We start from the raw sequence: 21,399 nt of genomic DNA on the forward strand, positions 1-21,399 counted from the left end.
TGCCCTGGTGAGACTGCATCTGGAATATTGTGTCCAGTTCTGGGCCCCTCAGTTCAAGAGGGACAGGGAACTGCTGGAGAGAGTCCAGCGCAGAGCCACAAAGATAATTAGTGGAATGGAGCATCTCCCTTATGAGGAAAGGCTGAGGGAGCTGGGTCTCTTTAGCCTGGAAAAGAGGAAACTGAGGGGTGACCTAATCAAGGTTTATAAATATGTAAAGGGTGAGTGTCAGGAGGATGGAGCCAGGCTCTTCTCTGTGACATCCAGTGATAGGACAAGGGGCAATGGGTTCAGGCTGGAACATAGGAGGTTCCACTTGAATATGAGGAAAAACTTCTTTACAGTGAGGGTGACAGAGCACTGGAACAGGCTGCCCAGAGAGGTTGTGGAGTCTCCTTCTCTGGAGACATTCAAAGCCCGCCTGGATGTGTTCCTGTGTGATCTGATCTAGGTGTTCCTGCTCCGGCAGGGGGATTGGACTAGATGATCTTTCGAGGTCCCTTCCAATCTCTAACATTCTGTGATTCTGTGATTCTATTTGGTCACACATGTTTTAGAGGCAAGAATTTCTAGTTACTTCTTACTTGAATGCATATGAGGTGAATGGCTTATGTCCAACTGACATCAGTTTAATGTCACTTGATATCAAGAGAGAACAAATTTGCCCAATGGCAACGTATTATTAAGTACTGCAGTGTCTGCTTTTTAAGCAGGGCTTTTAACCACACTGGAGACAGAAACAGAAAATAAGGAGCTGGCACAGTTATGTCTCCTTTGGGACTTGCTTTCAATACGATGAGTTCCTAATGTGCCTTAACCATTTGCATTATTTTTATCAAAATGTTGTAATGAAAAGAAACATTTTAAATACTCTTAACAATTTTTTTTTCTTGAACACCAGTTAATTTCTTTCTCATATGTTACAGCCAGTGTATAGTCTCTAGGGTTGTTTGGTTTTTTTTGTACGAACTGGGATAAGCACAATGATTGCATGATACAATACCCCAGGCATTCAGATATATGTCTACTGAGATGGTTTGAACATGTTTTGCTGCTACTTAACCTACTGAAGTGCACTGAAGTTTAAGGCCCATAGACCTGCAAACTTATTTTGGAAGATTTTATTATTATAAAAGACAAATTATTGGCAGATATCACATATTATATCATAGACCTAAAGTTATGAGGTTGCATTGTACACATAATGATCAATCAACAAATCTGAAGCTCAGTAAAATCAGTAGATGAGTTGGAGAATTCCATGATAGTTTGATGCCAGTTCTAAAACATTTGATTTTGGAAATTTACTCTCTGTTTTGGAACTCCTGATGTTTGAAGGTGTTGGATTTGACAAGAGTGTTATAAAGGTAGTAGATTTGCTTTTAAATAGAAAATATTTCACAGGTGCAATAAAATTTCCACACCTAAGTCAACAAAATGTGTTTTAGTACAGTGTGCTTCTCTGTGTGCTTTGTATGTTCTAAAAGTCTTTGAGGTACACCGTGTAAGAAGATCATCTCATAACAAATATGGCAGCTCCAAAACTGAAGTACAAGCTGTCAGCATGACCAGCAACATTTTTCATACTGCTTGTTATTCTGTACTGCCTTCTGTTAAGAACTGGCATTTCTTTTGTTTTTTTAATCTGGCTCCAGAATGTTACAAACATAAAAATACATCATAATGTTGATTTTAATAAATTGTTTATATGATAACTGGTTTACAATATAAAATCTTCAGATTATTGCATATTGGAAAAAATGTATAGGATGAATGTGGCTTCATTACATACAGCTAATATAGTTTTATTGCAGTAATATGGCAAGTAGTGAATTTGTGGGCCAGTTAATCAGGCTGTTCTTAATTTTCTTTTTTTTTCTGTACTGCAGGTGAGATGCTCAGAAAAAGTGCAGGCTGTTTAGATTATGCCACAGCTCTGTATTTTAGATCATTAGGCTTAGTAAGCTCACCAATATTGTTTGTATTGATAATGCCACATGAAACTTGACATAAAAACATTCAATTATTATTATATTTAGTTTATTTTTTTGATATGTCACACGTCTATTTTCAGAAGCAGAAGTAAATCTTAAAATTTAAAATAAAATTTACTTTTAACCTCAAAGAATCCTATTTTTAAAATTTGGTAATATTATATAGATGGTCGTAATCACATTAGAACTGTGCTATGTTTTATTTCTTTAACAAAAATATTAAAAAATATAATGACTATAAATTCATACGACTTGGAATAATCACTTGCCGTTAAGCTCTGAGCAACTCAGTTACATTTACAGCTTTATTTCACTTGCATGGTTATGTAAAGGTTTGCCTCTTATAGCAATTAGGAAAGCCTATAAAGTATTTAACTTTTTCCACTGAATACCATTATATGAAATCAAGAAGTCAATGGGGATTTTTCTCCCAAATCCCTTTCATTTCAGCATGGTTCTTTGAATTACTATTTAATCAGTTTATATAATTTTGCTTTTAGACTTTTAGCTTTATTGTCTTGTCTTCTCTGAATCAAGTAAAGTCAAGTTGGTTTTGCAAGACTGCTTTTCTGTAATATTGTGAAGAGATGTTTATTGTGTTACTATTTTCAGTTCTTTTTTAATCTTTTCATAACTTTACCAGTCTTGAATTTCTGTAGCATTCCAAACTGCATAAAAATTGAACAGCATCAAGCTTAAGTCTTTCTTGATACTTTTTTCAAGGCTACTGAGGTGCAGAGTTTCATAATTTGTCTTTTGTCTAATTTTTTTTTTACTTAGCAGATCTTCAGTTACTGTTTAGCTAGAAAATATATTATATGATGTGTGTTTTTTTCCATCTTGGTTCTTTCCAAACACAGATTAGAAACATTTATTGAAACTTCCGAGTTCCCTTAACTGTATTTTTTACTCTCTGTCCACTGTTTGGCCTTTGGTATTACTAGAAATTGTTTTGTTCTTATATACCTGATTTATATTTTTTTTTTTTTGCAACATTAGCACTGTCAGCTTCTCATGCCAACCTTGTGCACTCAACTTCTAAAATTTGTTGACTCTCCTTTTCCATTTTGCCATTTGTTCTACAGTACTTTTTACATCAATGGGTCATCCAGATTTCTTTTTGAGATTTCCCATTTCATGTTTCTCTGTTTATGTTTTTATCCCTCAGACTTAAAAAAGCAACCTATGTAAAATACTGTATCTGTGTGTATTTGTGTTACTTGACGGTATGTCTTCTTTTTTACCCATGTTGACATACATATAATCTGATAATTGTCATTGGTCCATAGACAATTACCATCACCAGCTGAGAAATAACCATAAAAATGTAATCCTGGCTTTCCTGTAGAATGCTGCCTGACACAGCTCTTTGCCTGTTCTGGTCATGGTAGCAGACTTTAATTCTTCTTACACTTCGAAATACATGTATTTTTAAAAATACCAGTAGTGCCACTGAAGTATAGCACCTCCTTATTGATTAGAATTCCTGAATTAGCATGTTCATGCAGTAGAATGTGAAATTGTGTGTTACTTATAGTTTATGTTCATTCTGCTTGTATATTATTTGAAGTGTATTGTGCTTGTTATAGTTCCATGTTGTAAAGCATTTTGCAACTGTTCTTAATCTTTTTCTATACTGATTTCCTTATGTATTGGGTTCCATCCTTTCTCTCCATCTCTTCTACTCTTAAATGATAAAAATCACGTATTTTGTCTTTTAAAACAGCACCACTAAACATCAGTCCTTAAGCTCTGAAGTAGACCATAAATGTTTTAAGCATTATTTTTCACATCTAGCTGAAAGTGATGACATTATATTACTGTCATATAAGGTATGCAAATTAGGAACAAATTCAAATAGCAGGTATTTTAAACTGGATTTATTGATTCTTTTCTTGTTATTGTTGCTATATAGTTTGAGTTTCTGAACTAAAAATTACACTTGCATTTCCAGGTAACTGACAAAACCAAAAAGTAATAAACCAGAAATTAACACAAAGATTCAAATTAACAAGAGGAAAGTAAGCAGAGAAAAAACGTTCTTTTGGACAAACATTGTATTCTTAATGATTGTGTGGGTGCAGTTCATTGATTTAATAATACAAAAAACCCATTCTCAAATTAGAACTTCCTTTCCATGATGGTTTCAAATAGTTCCGCTTCTTTTTTTTATCATTTGTTTGTTACAATTTCTTAAAAAATAATTAATCAAGGCTTTATGGACGGTTCTTTCCTCTTTTTTTCTGAGATTATGATAAGAATTGTCTGAGGTAGGATTTGATTTGGTTGTGCTGTTTGAAATGTCTTCTATAATAGTCTATACATACCAGATCGTAAACAATCATGTTAACACATCTTAAGAGGTTAATATTGCTTAGATAAGTAGTAGAAACAGACCCTATGTATGCCTCCAGTTCACTGCAGAATGAAGCAGAAGAGGTTATCTTAGCCGCTAGGTAAACCCATTCTGCTCCACATTGCAACACAGAAGGAACATTCTCGTGATGAGCTATGTCTTGGCTCATATGTGGCATATTTGAAGAAATTTATTTTTTTCTGTTGTTCATGTACTTAGCTGGGCATCTAACAAGCAAGAAAGATATATTAGGGATGTTAGATTTACAAATGTTGAGGTTCTCTAATCTAGACTGAGAGCAGTCTCTTGTTCCTTTGAGACTTAAAGCTATAGAAATTTTGCGCGCATTGCCTTGTCTTCTAAAAAAATAACATAATTTTTAAAGCGTATGTTTGATGTTTAGCTTCCAGGAATCTGTCTGAAATATTTTAATGGCATTAACAGATATGTATTTTGACATGCTCAATGACATGAAATGCTGTAGACATGTGACTTTTGCAATTTAAACAACATTGTGGAATGTAATGATTTTTTTCTTTTTTTCTTTATTTTTTCCTAGGGAGGAAGGTTTGTAAGAAATGGATGCTAAAGGATTACAAGGGGAAGATAAACTGAAAGTGCTTATAATTTTACTGGCGTATTTGGTAAGTTAAAAATTAATATTTTCTTTCCTCAGGATGAATGTTGAAAAAATTACATTTGACACAGGGATGGTATCTTTTGTTTTACACATTACTGCTAACACTCAAAGTCTTAAGCACGTATACACAGACAATTACATACACATTTTATCAATTTAAAAGTGAGCTTGGTCAAATGATTTATATAATATCTTGCTAGTCCTCACATGCAATTAAAAATTTTTACCTTGCAAGCCTCTTCATGGAAGAAGGACTGGACTAGGACAGAAAACATAGGTTAGTATAGTGCTGTGAAGGTTATACTGCTTCACTTCAAAGATATGTCAGGAATTCTATGCAATTTGCAGTGGCGATCTCTCAGTACAGTATGCTAATATATATAGTTTAGGAGTTTGGAGTATTCAGTTTATCCACAGAACGTAGCATAGTGCATAATTACAGTGCCTACTAAGCATACTTCAACTCTGGTTTGCAGAGACAAGCTCTAGAACCAAGGGTAATCAATGCTTCATAGCTATAAGAAGGGCTTTGGTCTTTCTGAAGACTAATACACCAAGTAATAAAATAGTAGCAGTTGTGGAGAGCACTTTTTCTGTTGGAAGCCTGTATGTAGGCATTTAATTTAAAATTCTATGGGGGAGCTCACAGGGTTTGCTAATGTTCCTGGGTAGAATTCCGGTGATTATACTGAGACTTTGCACGACTGATATTACTGCTTATGGTATTTCCCATAACCTTAGTTTCTGGTTTGGTCAGATAATGCCTTTGAAGGCAGAAATTGGATTCTCTCTTGTTGGGCCCATTAAATATAAACATAGTGAAATTTAGAATAAACAGTATTCATACAGGTTTGGGGTGTGTTTTAAGTTTACAAAAGGTTTGAATGGCTGTTTAAAATCTCTAAATACTTATGTGTAAAGGAATAGATTTTAGTTTATTTATTCAATTGTAATGGCATCATTAAAAATCACAAATAAATGAAACATGACAGTATAATGTAATTGACGTAGCTTACTGTCATGAAAATTGTAGCTTTAGTAAATGGCCGTGTGCCTTTCTCCTAATGTTGAGTAAAGTGAGGAACTTAAACAAACATGAGTTTAAGATTCCACAAGTGCCAAATACCAAGCAGGTCTTGTAAAAATTGTGAAATTCTTGCAAGTCACTGAGTACTGAGAACCTTTAAAATTCAGGGTGCTTATCCATATTTGGAGTGGATAATTGGAGTTAGTTGATTAATTTTCGTTGCCATATTTAAATTTTTTGATAATGCAGAAAGTTACTTTTAAGATAGAAACATTAATTTATTTCTCAGATGCAGAGTTGATGTAAACTATATGTTAATCACAGATTAATTATATTTTAGTGAGTTTACTTTTTTCTTTTAGCTAAGTAGGGTAATTTGTGAGACTGGAGATTGCAGAGAGCAGGAATTTCGGGACCACACTGGAAACTGTATCCTCTGCAAACAGTGTGGACCTGGAATGGAACTCTCAAAGGTAAGCAGATCATGCTTTCTTGAACTTACTTTGTTTTCCAATAAGTGCATGTATGTACGTGGTTAAAATACTAGATATCTGTATGTATATGGAGAATTTTTTTTTTTTTATGTCTGAACCCTTAACAGTTTTTCAAGTACCATGTTTTCTGGTTCTCTTTATATAAAATGCTCAGTTCAGAAAATGATGATGCAGTTAATGAAGTAGGCAGTACCATGAGAGGATCTGAGTATGGGCTCTCAGGTTAAAATTATTTTCTTTTAAAGGTGAGTTAGTGCTACAAAGAGTGGGGGGGAGGGAAATATAGGGAAGTAAGACTGAATAACCTCAGTGTGTAGAGGAGAGTATGAAAAATGAATTCCAAACTAGTGATTGGTACAGACCACTGAAATGGGTGGGGGGTTGATTGTTACAGTGCTGACTTTCAGAACCAGTTAAGGATTTTTGGTGAAACTGCTACTATAGACAGTGTTTAAATATTTTCTATACAACAACTTTTCTTAACAGAATGGTTTATAATAAAAATAAGGGCATAAGCACATAAATACAGAATATGATTCAAATGAGAACTGAGATATTTTCTTAGAACAGCTGGGAGATAGGCAGTTTTTGTTTTCACTAATGTGGTGGTTGGAGCACTTTGTGTTGGGAAGCTAGATTTAAGGAGGCTCAATTTCTTTGTTTTACAACTTATTAAGAATGCTGTAAACCTAATCCATATCTTTATGCTGTGAGAAGGTTGAGGCCAGAAAAATACATGGTAATACCTAGAAAGCACATAAAAAGTCCTTTTTAAGATCATGGAGAAGGAAAGATTGTTACAGTGAGTCTTACATAAATGTGTTTTCTTTTAGAACAACTGTCTTTTCCAAAAGAAAATCCCCATAAAAGTTTTGGAATTAGCAGGTATTTTAGGAGTGCAGAAATTAATCAACAGAGGTGAATGGTGACTGAGGTTATAGACTGGGATTCAGTAGAACTAGAAAGTTAACTTGGCAAAATTTCCAGCAAAATTCCAAGTCTGAATGCAAGTCATGAGGGTGATGTTAGTTACCTTCAGCACAGAGAAACAAGGTGCTGTGTATGAGCAAGGATAGAGAACAATAAAGGAAGATATTGCTGAAACGAGAGTGAGGGAAGGGTATGGTGGGATTAATTAACTCGATCACGGGAGGTGAGAGATATAAGAGAATGAGTTGTGAGTCATGGGGAGACTGGATGTTTTGGGGGAGCAGGTGTGTCATGCTAGAGGTGTGAAGATGGTCAGGCAAAAAAGAGAGGGTGCAAGCTGGTATCATGAAGGGCGAGCAGACTTGTCAACTCTCATGCATACGTGTAAGACTTTCTTCTGTGTCCAGCTACTGTACCTACATCTTGCCCATTGCTAGAGTGTAAAACTGTGGCCCAGACGTAACTGCAGTCTGATCATTACCTGACAGGTGGGGCCATAAAGCAAGGGAAAAGCAGCTGCCCTGCCCAGTGCCTGTGCATATAGAAGGGCAAACCCGGTTTCGTACTCTTACTGATAGTGTAAAAAGGATGATAAAGGTAGAATTTAGTGTGTTATTTAGGAGGACTGAAATTTAATTTTCAGGGTTGCTTTTGTGGACAGGTATGACATGTAGATCCAAGGGGGAATTTGAAATGTTATTTTTGAAGAATTCTAATGTGAAACACTACTAAAGTCTGGTGTGTATGTGTGTTTAAACAACAGGAAGAAAGCAGCTTTCTGTTTGTGTCTTTGTATTTCTTACTATATTCAGCTCTGAAAAAAAGCACAAGTATTGTGGTTTGTGGGTGGTTTGAAGAGATTTACTGAAACTGAGTGACACATTTTCCTTCTCTCTCCACCTCCTGAAGCTAGTGTTCAGTGGGTTAACAGAAATATTTAGTTTCACACTCTAGTGAGGATTGCGTTCAATGTTAGGCAATATTAGTCGAGGTTTAGTCATACAAACTTCTGTTGAAGATGACTAACAGTATGGATGTGGTTTTGTTTGGATGTTTTGGTTTTTGTGAGATTGGCCTTAAATTTGAGAACTGAAAGGTTCTGGGGGGTGTTTTAATTTATAAAGGCACCTGTAAACATGGCACTCTATAACAGTGGTCCTACTAAAGCAGCGTTATATGCCCTGATGTAGCATACTTACCTAGTAGGTAAATAAAAAACAAAAGCGTAAAAGCTAATGTCCTCAGTAATTATACTCATCTTTCAATTTAATCAATAAGTGCTAAACTAAAATAGGAAGGTTAGAGTTTGCAATAGTATACTATGCAAGTTATGTTTTTACTTTAACTATTTTTGTTTACAATCTGATAGGCCTGATTCTTAAAACTAGTTTTTCTGAAAATGTGAATGCTTAATTCATTTCAGTGTGGAAGCAATTACCTCTCCCAGGCATGAACAGGCTTTCAAAAACTTTTTTGATGCTGTACTACAACTGAAATAACTAAACAGATTTTGCTCAGACCTAAATGTGAGTGAAACCATGATTTCCTTCATATGTAGAGGTACAATTATCATAGCAAAGGATGTGATGCTGTGGCTGTTACTGAAATGCAGTTGAAGCATCTTGCTAAACTACAGCTTGAAGCAACAAAGTATGTTAAGTCAAAGGTCAGAACTCAAAGGGAAAAGGGGTTTAATGATATACTTGAAATAATTTGCAGCACAGGGGGAGTTTTGTTACCTTGGGTTTTTTACATGTGAGAAAGCAATGATGTAATTGTGCTGCAGTTTAACAATGGTTTCTTAATACCAAATAATGTGTCTGTTTTCCTATCAAATATTTAGTACTCATGGATAAAACTAGATAACCTGCAGGATGTGTGAGCATGACTGTATGTCTAAGTATACAGTAAAATACGATGATATCAGTGGGTATTTTGGTTCAGTGCCCTGCTGAAGTGTTTTAAGCAATTGTCTGACAGGTTTCTTTTTTATGTTAGTAATAAAAAAACCTCAGCCGGTCATGCCACAGTGGACTGTGTGAAGGGCTGATGTAAACTATATGTCCCTATATCCTTCCCTCAAAACTCAGTTCAGGTAGAACTTCTACTACTGAGTAAGCTGAAGCAGACAGGTCCAGTGTCAAGTGCTGTAGAGTCCTCGCTTCACTTTTGTTTATGAGAAACTACTTCATCCTAATTACAATCTAAATCTGTAGATTTCTTTCTTTTTATTGCTGTCTATACAAAAATGAGAACTGTGTTCCTTTCAAAAACCAAGTAGAGTTAGTAGGCTAAACACTACGAAAAGAAAGCCGGAGTACTCAAGATAAATATTCAGATAAATACCATGGTATAGATGAGTACTATGACTTAAATACATTGCCACTAAATTGATCAGTAACGAGTTAAGAACACAAGTACACTTGTACATGTACTTTCTTCCTTTTGCCTTTGTTAAACTGAGTACATTATGTTATAGAAATTGAAACTAATATGTTGTTAGCTAATTGTGATATCTGGGTTTGTTTTTTTTTAATTTTAGTGGGATTTTATTGTGGACTGTGGTTGTTAAGTCAGCAGTTATTAGTTCTGCCTACCCTTAAAGGAAGGCACAGTGACACCTGCAGATCAGACTTAAGAATCTTAACATAGGCTGCACAGGTGACTTAAGGTATGGTTAAAACCTAATCAAATCAGGTCTTGTGTCTGTTCCCATGTCACCAGATACACTCAGATATACCACAGACTTGCATCAACAGTATGGATAAATGTGAAGGGCAAAATACCACCTTTACAGAGTGGGTGTGTGTATATACATATATGTGTATGTATATAAATATGTGTGTGTGTATGGATTTACTTTTGCAACTAATAACTTGCATTATTTATATGACCTTTGTTGCTACATTAAGTGGGCATTTCATAATACCTTTCTAAGTTAGGGAAATCCTGTTGACTTTTCTTAATTTATACATGAGACACTATCACAGAAATCAACTTGCCCATAGTAATGCAGGAAGCTTTTGGTGGGACAGAGTAGACAGAGGCCACAGAGTGGAACAAGAGGATGGAGGCTGCTCTTTCTTCACAAGGCCCCACATGGACAAGACAAGGGGCAACAGGTACAAGTTGTACCAGGAGAGAGGTTTTTATCTCTGTATAAAAAAAGAAGTTTTTTACAGTGAGAACACTCATTAACTGAACAGCCTCCCCAGGAATGTGGTCGAGTCCCCATCACCGGAGGTTTTTAGGATGCAATCGAACAGGGTGCTGGATCACCTCAGCTTAGCTCCCTTTCCCTTGAAAGGTTGGACCGGATGTTCTTCCCAGGTTCCTTCCGGCATGGGCAGTTCTGTGATTCTATGAGTGTTTAATTTTAGTTGCAAACTAGTGTTCCATCTATTGGATTGACCTTCCTATCTGCATAGTTAAGCAACTTCAGACACCCTTTATAGCATGAAACAAACAAAACGCAACAGAAAAAATTACTTACTTCATGTAACTAGTTCTGAATCTAGACTATTCTTTTCAGCTTTTGCTGTTGCAGTTTAGTGGGGCTGTCTTTTTCAAGAATGTTTTTTGAGTAATTCTTTCATCCTTAAAATAAAAAAAAATAGTACCCTCAGCTTTTCCTTTCTGATTCCCTACTGTTCCAACAGCAGTGCTGCAGATGTTGCATTAACTTAGAACTAAAATCCACTGATCACTTCTGTTCATTGTATTTTTTTATAATGTACTTTTAACATATTGCCATCATAAGAAAGCTAGCTTTGTTATTGTATCAACAGTTTAGCATTGATGCAGAAGGGAGTGAAAGCTGCTTCTCCTGTTTGTTTGCTTCTATTTGTTCATTAAAAAAAAAAAAACTATATAGCCTTTTCTTCTCATAAACATGTGTCCTTGGTAATGTTTGTGAAGCCTTTGAATCACTGAAATAGCTTGCTTTTGGGGGAGGGGGGTGATGTTTCGGGCTGTTTTTTGTTTGCTGGGGGTTTTTGGTTGTGTTTGTTGGTTTTTTTTAAGTGATGCATTCTTCTAGGGCAGAAGGCAAAAATGATTGTGTTGCTTCAGAAGGAAGTGTTTCCTTCATTTGGCTCAGCATTGTTTCATTTCTAATTTATTTAGTAGGAAACAACGCATCATGTAGTGAAGTGGTTTAGTATCTTTCATTCTTTAAGTGGCTTCAACTTGCCAGAGCCTGAATAGTCATTGGTGTGGCTTGATAGTAAGAGCGTTTTTTGTCCTATCTTACCAGTAATGTGTTTCTGTACAAATAAAACCTTATATATGATTTCATTTTTTTATAAATCACAATTAATATAGAAAAAATAAAGAGGGATAGTTTGAGTTTCAGCCTTTTCCTGGAAATGTTCCAGTACCAAAGTGAGAGTCCTTCCAGTCCTTTCACCATAATTTACTTTTTTTTTGAAAAAATAAGTTCTATAAGTTCCATCTTCCTTGTATTTTTTTTAAATTTATATATGAAAAAGCAATCCATATCTCACCTTCTTCAAGCTTATATTGTAACTTAGAACTTTAACTGCAATTCTAGATGTTTTGTCAACAGATCACATCTGAGGTTGTAGTTCAGAAACGTTGAAATGGCAGTTTTGGCAATAGTAAGTTCTTTCCACAGTGCCCTACCTGTGCAGTTGTGCTGACACCGTCGATTTTTAGGGTGTACTATGGAACAGATCACTGAACTGATCACTGTTGACCTGGATCAGTCCTGTGGTCAGATTTATAGCTTGGCTTCATCATCAGTTGTATCAGTACGGTTGAGGACAATGTACGACAAGGAAGAAAAAACGGAGATGAAAGTGAGAGAGTGCCCTAAGCCAGCATTGCCATCAAATAAGTGATGATAAATACTGTCACCAAGAGACTGCTGCTGTACAGAGAGCCTGTGGGACAGAGGCAGCTTGATGGTTGCTTCCTTGCTGAAGGTATATGTTAGAGGAAAGGGAGACCTGCGCCTTGGCTCAGAAAAGGAATTGTGAATTAAACAGGAAAGTACTGTTTGAAGCTACTCCTGAATGTAGCAGTCCTTGGACAGAACATGAAAGGTGGTATGCTATGTCTGACATGTTGTCCCAGTGAAGTTACGGAGAGCAGCTGCTACCATTTTTAGCAGTCACTCAGTCTTTTCTAAGCAAGAGAGCTGCTTGTGAGGAAGCCTGCTGTATCTCAGCTCATGAGAAGCTTAAGTGTTTCTGGGTCCATTTCCTGGAAGCTGGAACAGCTGCATATAGGCATATCAGATCTTACTGAGCATGAAACTTTTCTGATGCTAACTTAGCACTTTGCCACAGCAGCTAAATCTGACATGTTTGCAGCACACTGGTGCAGCCTGTCCTACTCAGAGACTTCTACTGATAGATACAGTATTATTAGATTCTAGATGAGGCTGCTCCACAGCCCAAGGTACTTTTGGAAGCTAAAACTGGGGGCTATTTAACAAGGCTATATACTCAAAGGTATTACTAAAAACTTCATTTCCTAGCACCAATGTAGTGCTGTAACCTCTTACATACCTGACATCAATTAAAAGTGTCTTAATGACTGAAAGGTTTTTTTCTTGAGAATACCCAAATATTATTGTAGTCATCATGGCCTAAGTGGAACTTCTCTGTGGTGTACTGTCTAGGGACTTAGGTAGGTTGTAGATAGTCAGTGAAACTAGAAACAAATTCCAAAATGTACTTGCAGATTACAATCTTTAAAATGCCTGAAAGCATTTTTTAATGAAATTTGAGGTTATTTTAATTGAAAGAATGTTTCAAATCTAATTTACTGTTCATTTACTTTCTGCTTTGCATTCAACTTTTAGGGAAAAACCGTACCAGTTAACTCCATTACTCTCTATAGTCTGCTATACTTTTGGTCATTCTATCTGAAGCAGTGTTTCAGTAGTACATACTGAAAGAAAATGTTAACACTGCCAAGGTAGTACTTTAAGAGGTGTATGTGTTATTGTATGCTTTCAATATTTTTAGCTTGAAACTAAGTTATGAGTTCAGTTAACTAGTTTGCCACAGATTCCTAGGTAGCCTTGACCAGTCATCTCACTTGATACCTTAGTGAAACCCACTTCTGAACAAGGTTGTTTTGAGGATATGGACATTAAAGGTAATGTGATGTCACAATACTGTGATTGTGAAAGCTGTATAAATATCCAGAAAATAGAAATGCCTTTGAGTTTTGAGTTGGTTTTTTTTTTAAGTAATTTTAATGAAGTTTTCTAAATTAGTATTTGGGTTTTCATGGCTTGTGCTGTGTATCATTTGAGAGAGAAATTTTTCATTAAAGCTACCAGGTACCATTGATGGTAGCAGTGAAAAGGGGAAGTGGAAAGGGAAGAGTGGGCTAAGTGTTCTTCCTAGGATGCTTCACAATAGACGAAATAAATATAGCATATATATATGTGTGTGTGTGTATGTGTATATGTATATGTATATATATCTCTGTTGTGGTTTTTTTTTTTTTTTTATGGCACAAAAGTAAGAAGTATGTTTTTGAAATCCAGCTAATTGAGGTTACAAGTTTTATTTCTCTTTTCCTCAGTCCTGGGGTGAACTGCCACAGGAGGTGAGCCCTCTTTTAAAAACATGAGTGGGAGGATAGAAGGGATGACGGGAGTTGGGAATTTTTCAGATCTCATCAGCCATATAACTTGACAGCTTTGTAAACAGAGCACTAAGAAAGCTGGTGCACATCAGTTTTGCACATGTACTGATAAAAGATGAACAGTCGATTGTTGGTATCTTTGCTGGACTGCTAAATTATAAAGTCCAAGATTTCAAAGGGTTTGAATCTATTGTCTGAATCATATCCTTCATTTTTGGGAATGTGGTTAATTATGACTACAGATCTGTTTGAAGTTCTGCCTGGTTTACAAACTTAAATATTTATTTGCACCTGCCAGGCAGTTAGCTACCTCAAATATTATTTGAACATAAAAAGCACATACCTGAAGTTGTAGTTGTTATGGATTATATCTGCAGAATTCCTGGCAAGGACTTAGAAGCCATCTTTGAAAAGACTGGTGATTGTAAATTCCTTGGGCAGATTTCTTTATATTGCATCCACCACCTTTATAGATTTAAAATACACCATTCCACGTTACAAAGGACCACTAAAATGTGTCCATACATCCAACTATAGGAAAGCAGATCTCACAGAACTAGAAACAACTTAAGCTTTGGTAGTTTGGGCTAGTGGCAATTGAAGGCATTTAATTCCAACTTTATTTCCTGGTATTTGCTTGGTTTTAATCAGAAACTTCAAAGGTAGTCTGGAAAGGAAAACTTTTAATTAAGTTAATTTAAGCCTTATATTTGAAAGTTTACTAGGACTTGGGAGGGACTGATTCCAAGTGATTTATCAGAAGATCCGAATATACATGGTTTGACTGAGCTATGTAATATATCCTGTGACTGCTATCTGAATGATCTAAACATAAAGTGTTAAGGAATAATGAGATGCAATGAAAAAGTTTATTTAGACTTAGGAAGAGCAAAATCTCCTAACAGAAATTAGTCTGGTTCCAGTCCTTGGTGGTAATCATGTAGCTTTGTATACAGTCTTGCAATTGCATAAATGAAATTGAGTGTAAAACTGAACATGGTAAGATATTTTTAGGTGACATTAAAAAAATTAGAACTGCTAAAACCTCTATAGTTTTGACATTGATTCCTAGCAGAAACTGGTAGGTTTGAAGTAAAATGGTAGAAAATGTTCTGTGGCTGAAGTAAATTAAAAAAAAATAAAATATTTTTATCCCCTTTTGCTTGCCAGCTTTATTAGCGTCAGTATCTTGCAGGAGGAGCATGCTGTACAGTGTATGAAACTGTAGTACGCTCTTTTTTTTGTTACTAACTGCAATGATTTGTCTGTCTGCTCCCTAATCTGAATAATACAGAAATGAAAGTAAATTTCAGCTAAAAAAACCCAAAGCAAAATAAAATTTAAAACCTCTTTTTTAAGTTCCTGGGTCTAGAGACAGAGGAAGAAGGCTATTTTTAGTGTCTGTTCGTAGTTGCTTTCTTAGAATTGTTAATTTTCTGTGTGCTTGGGTGTTTGTTCTTCTTCAGAGGTAAAATATTCTTAACATAAAAGAAAATTGAAAATTCTGAGAATGTCTAGTAAAATGCTTCTGAAGTTGTTTATTGTTACTTTATCCTTGCAAATTAGAGGCACTATAAAATACATATTGACCAGCTCCATCACAGAGCTTGTTCCATAGATCCTTTCTCAGTGCAAAACCTTGGAGAATCCTGAGTGCATTTGTAAGGCTCAAAGCTTTTTATGGCACATTTGCTTAGGTGGGTGACTTTGGAAAAAGTTATTTATATGCACTGAACATCCATGTGTTGTAGAGGAAACTGGTGGAATCCTTTTTTTAAGTTGCCCCAGTCAAAGATTTCTTGTAGTTTTCAAGAAGATGCCCTGTTCTTCTACTGAGACAACATACTGGAGAAGGAGGTCTCCCCATTGTGCCTTTCCCACCAACTCCCTTCTCAATAAGTCCTTTCCAGCAATTTGTTGTATTCCTCTTGCTGTTTTGCAGTGTGTCACTAATGCATCAAATCTAACTCCAAACTGCAAAAAAAAAAAAAATAGGATATTCAGATGAGAAAAGGAAATAGCAACTCAATAACTCTAAGAAATAGTGACATAACAATTAAAATGATTGATAGTTCTTGATAATCAATTCATAGAATTCAGTCCCCAAACTATTACATATTTTTCTGGTGAAGTGTTTCTCTTTGCAGCCTGCCAGTTGTATTAGGTGTCCTTTTGCAACAAATGGAAATAATTTATTTGAGCAGCTAAATTTTGGATAAATAACCAATGACAATGATATTCTTTGTATAGTAAAATATCATGCCTCCCTGTGATCTGCAGAGCTATGAAACTCTTCTAGCAGTGTAAGAACTGTTAGAACTGGAGTGGATTGGGTTTCTGAAATTCTTAGTGGCTAAGCAACATTTCATGTCTAGCTGATGGTCATTAACCAACTGTTTTATTTGGTAACAGAAATTCTGAGCCTTTAAAGATCAGTGCTCTCTCTCTGGCAATTAACATTCTTCACCTTAGTTATGAACCTTAATATCAAAGTGCTTCTCTGCTGTTCTTGTAACTGAGTAAGTGCCTTTATACTTCACTTGTCCCAGTTTCTGCACTTTCACATGACTGACCTAATTAAAAAACAGACAGCTCAATAATTCTACCATAAGCTAGTAATAATGAAACTGTGGGAGTCCTTGAAGCCCTTTATCATTCAAATACACAGTGGTTTCGTGAATAAAGTGGATGACTAAGTATTACTTATAGAAGTAAGGGAGATTATTAGCAGTGGAAGACACATTTAAACTTGCTGAAAAGGTTGGTTTTTGTCTCTAGAAAGACATACTCTCAGTAGTAATTACGCTAGGTCTTCATTTTATCCCAGCATTCTCTTCTTGTTCATGCTTTCAGTGACTGAATAGCTTGCTATTGCTTGTTAATCCCTACAGGAATGCGGCTTTGGATATGGGGAGGATGCACAGTGCATGACGTGCAGGCCAAACAGATTCAAGGAAGACTGGGGCTTTCAGAAGTGCAAGCCTTGTCTGGATTGTGCACTAGTTAACCGGTTTCAGAAGGCCAACTGTTCTGCCACCAGCAATGCACTATGTGGAGATTGTTTACCAGGGTAAGTCCATTTGACCATTTCTGAAGACGAGACTTGAGCTAATTCAAAACTCATTTGCATTAACATTTGCTTGTTTATGTTTTCTGGATTGTTTGTATCCTTTGTGTGTATGAAGATCCTAGGTTCTAATCTTGGCGTTGCCAACTGTTTACTGTATGATCCAAGCACATAATCTAAGAATTGCAGTTTTAATGATCTCATCTATAAAAATGGTTTGATAATTACCTACCCCATCAATGAGAGTGTTGTCTACACAGTTTTTTTGGGGTTTTTTTGCCTGAGCAAAATACTTGAAAATATTGAGTGTTACTGATGGCTTCATCATTGTTCTAAAGAATTAAACATTTGGGAACATACACAGTTGCCTTCTTGAAGACTGAATACATTATTTGGTTCCTTTTTTCTCCCTCCTTAGGTCAATGCCTGATAATTCTCATACACATATATTTTTAGGTCAAAACTACTGGCTGTGGTTTCTGATCCTGAATTTTCTTCACCATGGTGGTAAATTCATAGAGCATGATCCTGCCTGAAAATCATAACTGGATCTGAAAGAATTGTTATGAAACAAATTATGACAGTGTGGAAACTGACTGAAACTGCTGTTATAAATCAAAACCTGCATGTAGTTTGTTGTCCAGTCATCCTAGATCTCTGTTGCTAATCTTCTGTTTGTAGTATTGTTAAGATCTCTAAAAGTCCATTCTTTACATTGTAGCCAAGTTCAACTGTTAGAGATACCCGCCATGAATTTGTTAAGATGCATTTTTGATGCATTTTTGGACTATGGATTGGTAGTTTAATTGATAGGAGTGGGTTATGAGAACCGATTTGCAGTTTTAACAGCCTTTGTATTTTCAGGGTATATATTTAAGAGTTGCTTAAAATTTGATACATTTGTTTCCTATATATATCTCAGCCATTTAGTTTTATTTATTTTTATATTCTTTAATACCAGCAATCAAATACCTGAGAACTGTTGAAGCTCCTACAGTTATTCCTCTCAAGCCAGAAGTGAGGTCTATTCATTTAAAAACACTTAGTAAAGCTTTGGTAACTAATGTTAGTTTCAGTCACAGTAAAAGAAGGTGCAGCCCCAGATGGATGTTACTCGTGAACGCTTTTGATACTACCTGCAGCCACATGGTGTATTGATTTATTCTCTTATTGCATATTAATCTATATGTATTGTAGGGGTTATTTGGCTCTTGGCAGGGAGAAAATTTTCTTCCTGTGGTGTGAACAATATAACCTAAATTTTGGAAGATGAGAAAGGAACAAAAAAGAAGCCAGAATACAGTGTGAATTAAGGGTTAAACTAAACTAGGGGACCTAGTTTAGGCCAGGCTGGATGAGGCTTTGAGCAACCTGGTCTAGTGGAAGGTCTCCCTACCCGCGGTAGGGGGGTTGGAACTTGATGATCTTTAAGGTCCTTTCCAACCCAAACCATTCTATGATTCTATGACCTGGGAATGCTTCTCAGTCTTCTGGTCTGGAATGTATTCTAGATGTGTGTTGTGTACATTAAAGCGAGAGTTGTTTCCACAGCCTGCTTTTACTGACAGCAAAGTTGGAAGCATGAAGAGGGAGAGAGTCATGGGTAAAGGAGTCACAGGTCATCTGTCCATCCGTTTAGATGCTGCCTAAGTGATTGGAGGCTATAGCTAGCCAAAACAAATGGTTTAGCTAATGTTTTACCTCTCAGCAATCATATTTATTTCTGTTTTGCACTTTTCCAACATGCCATTTCCTATTGTTCAGCTTTGAAACACTACAGTGAGCATGTCAGCTAAAACCAAATATTAACACATTTCATTGAGAGTAAATGATCACTGTGGCCCCTTCAGTCTTACAGCCTATGAATCAGTTTCTGTTCACATTGTTAAAGCATGAGTTTCTTGAGCAGTTGGAAAGCTGTTTGCTTTAGCTGATAAAGTTTTCATGGTTTAATGGCATTTGCAGTGTTAGTAATTTAACATCAGTAGAGTTAGTACATTTTATTTAATGTGCCACTACCAGCACAGAAAACACTTAATTCATGTGCTCATCTTGAACAGACCACAACTGTTGATTCTAGCTTAGTACTGATGACTGGCTGAAAAACAGACAGACCTACTTGATTAGGGAGCTGTTGTAGGTAGGTTCTTTACAGAATGTCATAGTCATACAAATTTTTAAATATAATACTCTAAAGTTCTGGTGTTTTCATTTGATGCTACTCTTGTTGCCTCCTTTAGGAATGTTGGCTTCTGCCTGTCACTGTAGTTAGTAAGCTTTCCAAACATAAACTCAATAGTAAAGTTCTTCAAGGGACTTTAGAATAAAATTACTCCTTGGGTACAACAGCCGTAATTTTTTTAAAATGCTTTTACATTAATTTATTTAGAAATGAGTAACTGGCTGGTTAGTTTGCTTTAGAGTTTTATTTTATTGTTCACCTGTCACTGCTTGTGGCCTTCCATTGCTATTACTTATCTAAACCATCTGACTGATGCTTCTGTTTTCAATACCCATTTTTTCATACCTTGAAATGCTTGCTTTCTAGAATTTTTTACGTATAATTTAAAGTGAGAATATAGAAACAAAATGGAGAGTTAGATAAGGTAGATTGGGACTCGTGGTCACTTCGCTAATTTGCATTCACAGTCCATGCACGTTGTGATGTCGGTTGATGATGAAGATCTTCCTAAAGGAGAAGGAGGAGTCAGAGAGGGGTTGTTGATTTGTTAAAATATAGTTCTGAAAAGCCATTTTTACTGTTTTTGCTGTTCTACAAAACAATCAGAATAATCTTATTTTCTGAAGATTCTGTCACAGAGCATGTTAAGACTTTTTGGAGGGGGCGGGGTATAGAGGGGATGCCATTCTATACAAGTACATAAATTAAACAATTCACAACTGATTTTTTTTCCTTCTCTGAGACAGAGGATACCTTAAGGATTTTAACTAGAAGTCATTGATGTCTGGTCCATTATATACTGTTAGTGGTGATAATTACCTTGTAATATCTTGTTTCTTTTGGGAGAGTTATATAGATTAATTGGTTTACTTTTGTTTTTTAAATGTGCAAATAAGCTTGCATAATTTAAGTTCATCATACTTGTCCGGTATGTTGTGATCTGTGTGGAAAATGGGATGTTGATTTCTGTCTGAAATCTCCAGAATTGTTTATTCCTTATGTGAATATAAGATTATAGGGACTATGCATTTGGACTAACAGATTTATTATTTTTCCTCAATTTACTTTAGGATCTACTGCTGTACTATTAATATCTACTGTACTTTGTTTACTTTTTTTCTTCTATTTCCTGATAGTTTTCACTGGGACACAGATTGACAAAAGTTTGACACTATAGAGGATTTTGTTAACACCTGTTTATTTTTGTGAGGAGAAAGAACTGTTTTTGATTACCTGTTTTGGTTGTTTTTTTTATTCCTTTATCTTCTAGATTTTATAGGAAGACTAAGCTTGGAGGTTTTCAAGACATGGAGTGTGTTCCTTGCGGTGATCCTCCTCCTCCCTATGAGCCTCACTGTAAGTGCTGTTTTCCTCCTGTTGGAGTGGGATTAACTTTGCTTTAGAGTGTTTTCTGTTTTAACATGAAAACTTGGCAAAAAATGTCAGTCACAGTTATGAAGAATTCTTTTAAAGGCTCATTTTTCTTCTTAGAAAATGATTTTGTTAATACATTTCATTAGGTCCAGCACTATCTTTGCATAGTTCCCTCATGTGACCAGTCACTTGAGGATAAACATTCCTGTCATACCACATGTTTAGGGAGTCAGGACTTCATTTCTGATGTTGTCATATTAATTCTAATTTCTATTTTGTCTTAATGCCCATAAGAAAGTCAGTCTTCATAGACCCTCTGCCTGCTATCATGTAGGCCTCAGTGACTATGAATTCTTTCCCGAAACCCAAAAGGGGTAGTTTGTTGATACCTTTATGAATAACTTCCATACAAAGGTTAGAATGGGAGAGATCAATATAGATAAATACTTTTATAGTACTATATACATTAAGAAGGAAAAGAGTAATCAGTTTTTTCTATTTGTTTTTGGCTGATGAGAGGATTAGAATCACTTTAAGAGAAGAGAACTTCTTTATTTTGCAACAGAAGCCTTTTTACTACTTCTTCCAAGACTGTTGATGGTCTACATCCCATCAAGTTTTTAATTCAATAGAAGGAGTGAATTATTCTTGCTGCATTTATTGCTATCTACTTTATAATATGAAAAATAAAATTGATTCAACATGATC

General features: G+C 35.7%; 1 protein-coding gene across 1 annotated transcript; it reads left to right on the plus strand.

Annotated features, from left to right (window-relative positions):
* Nucleotides 1–4,925: 4,925 nt before the first annotated feature.
* Nucleotides 4,926–20,673, plus strand: LOC104469398 (tumor necrosis factor receptor superfamily member 19-like; the record flags this gene model as incomplete). The annotated part of the gene is made up of 4 exons (XM_010083881.1): nucleotides 4,926–4,994; nucleotides 6,380–6,490; nucleotides 16,960–17,138; nucleotides 20,588–20,673. Coding segments are annotated over exons 1-4 (442 nt in total), but the record flags the coding sequence as incomplete, so codon positions are not given.
* Between the last annotated feature and the right edge of the window lie 726 nt (nucleotides 20,674–21,399).

Source organism: Pterocles gutturalis, unplaced genomic scaffold, assembly GCF_000699245.1.
Source record: "Pterocles gutturalis isolate BGI_N339 unplaced genomic scaffold, ASM69924v1 scaffold12670, whole genome shotgun sequence".
NCBI classification, from domain to species: domain Eukaryota; kingdom Metazoa; phylum Chordata; class Aves; order Pterocliformes; family Pteroclidae; genus Pterocles; species Pterocles gutturalis.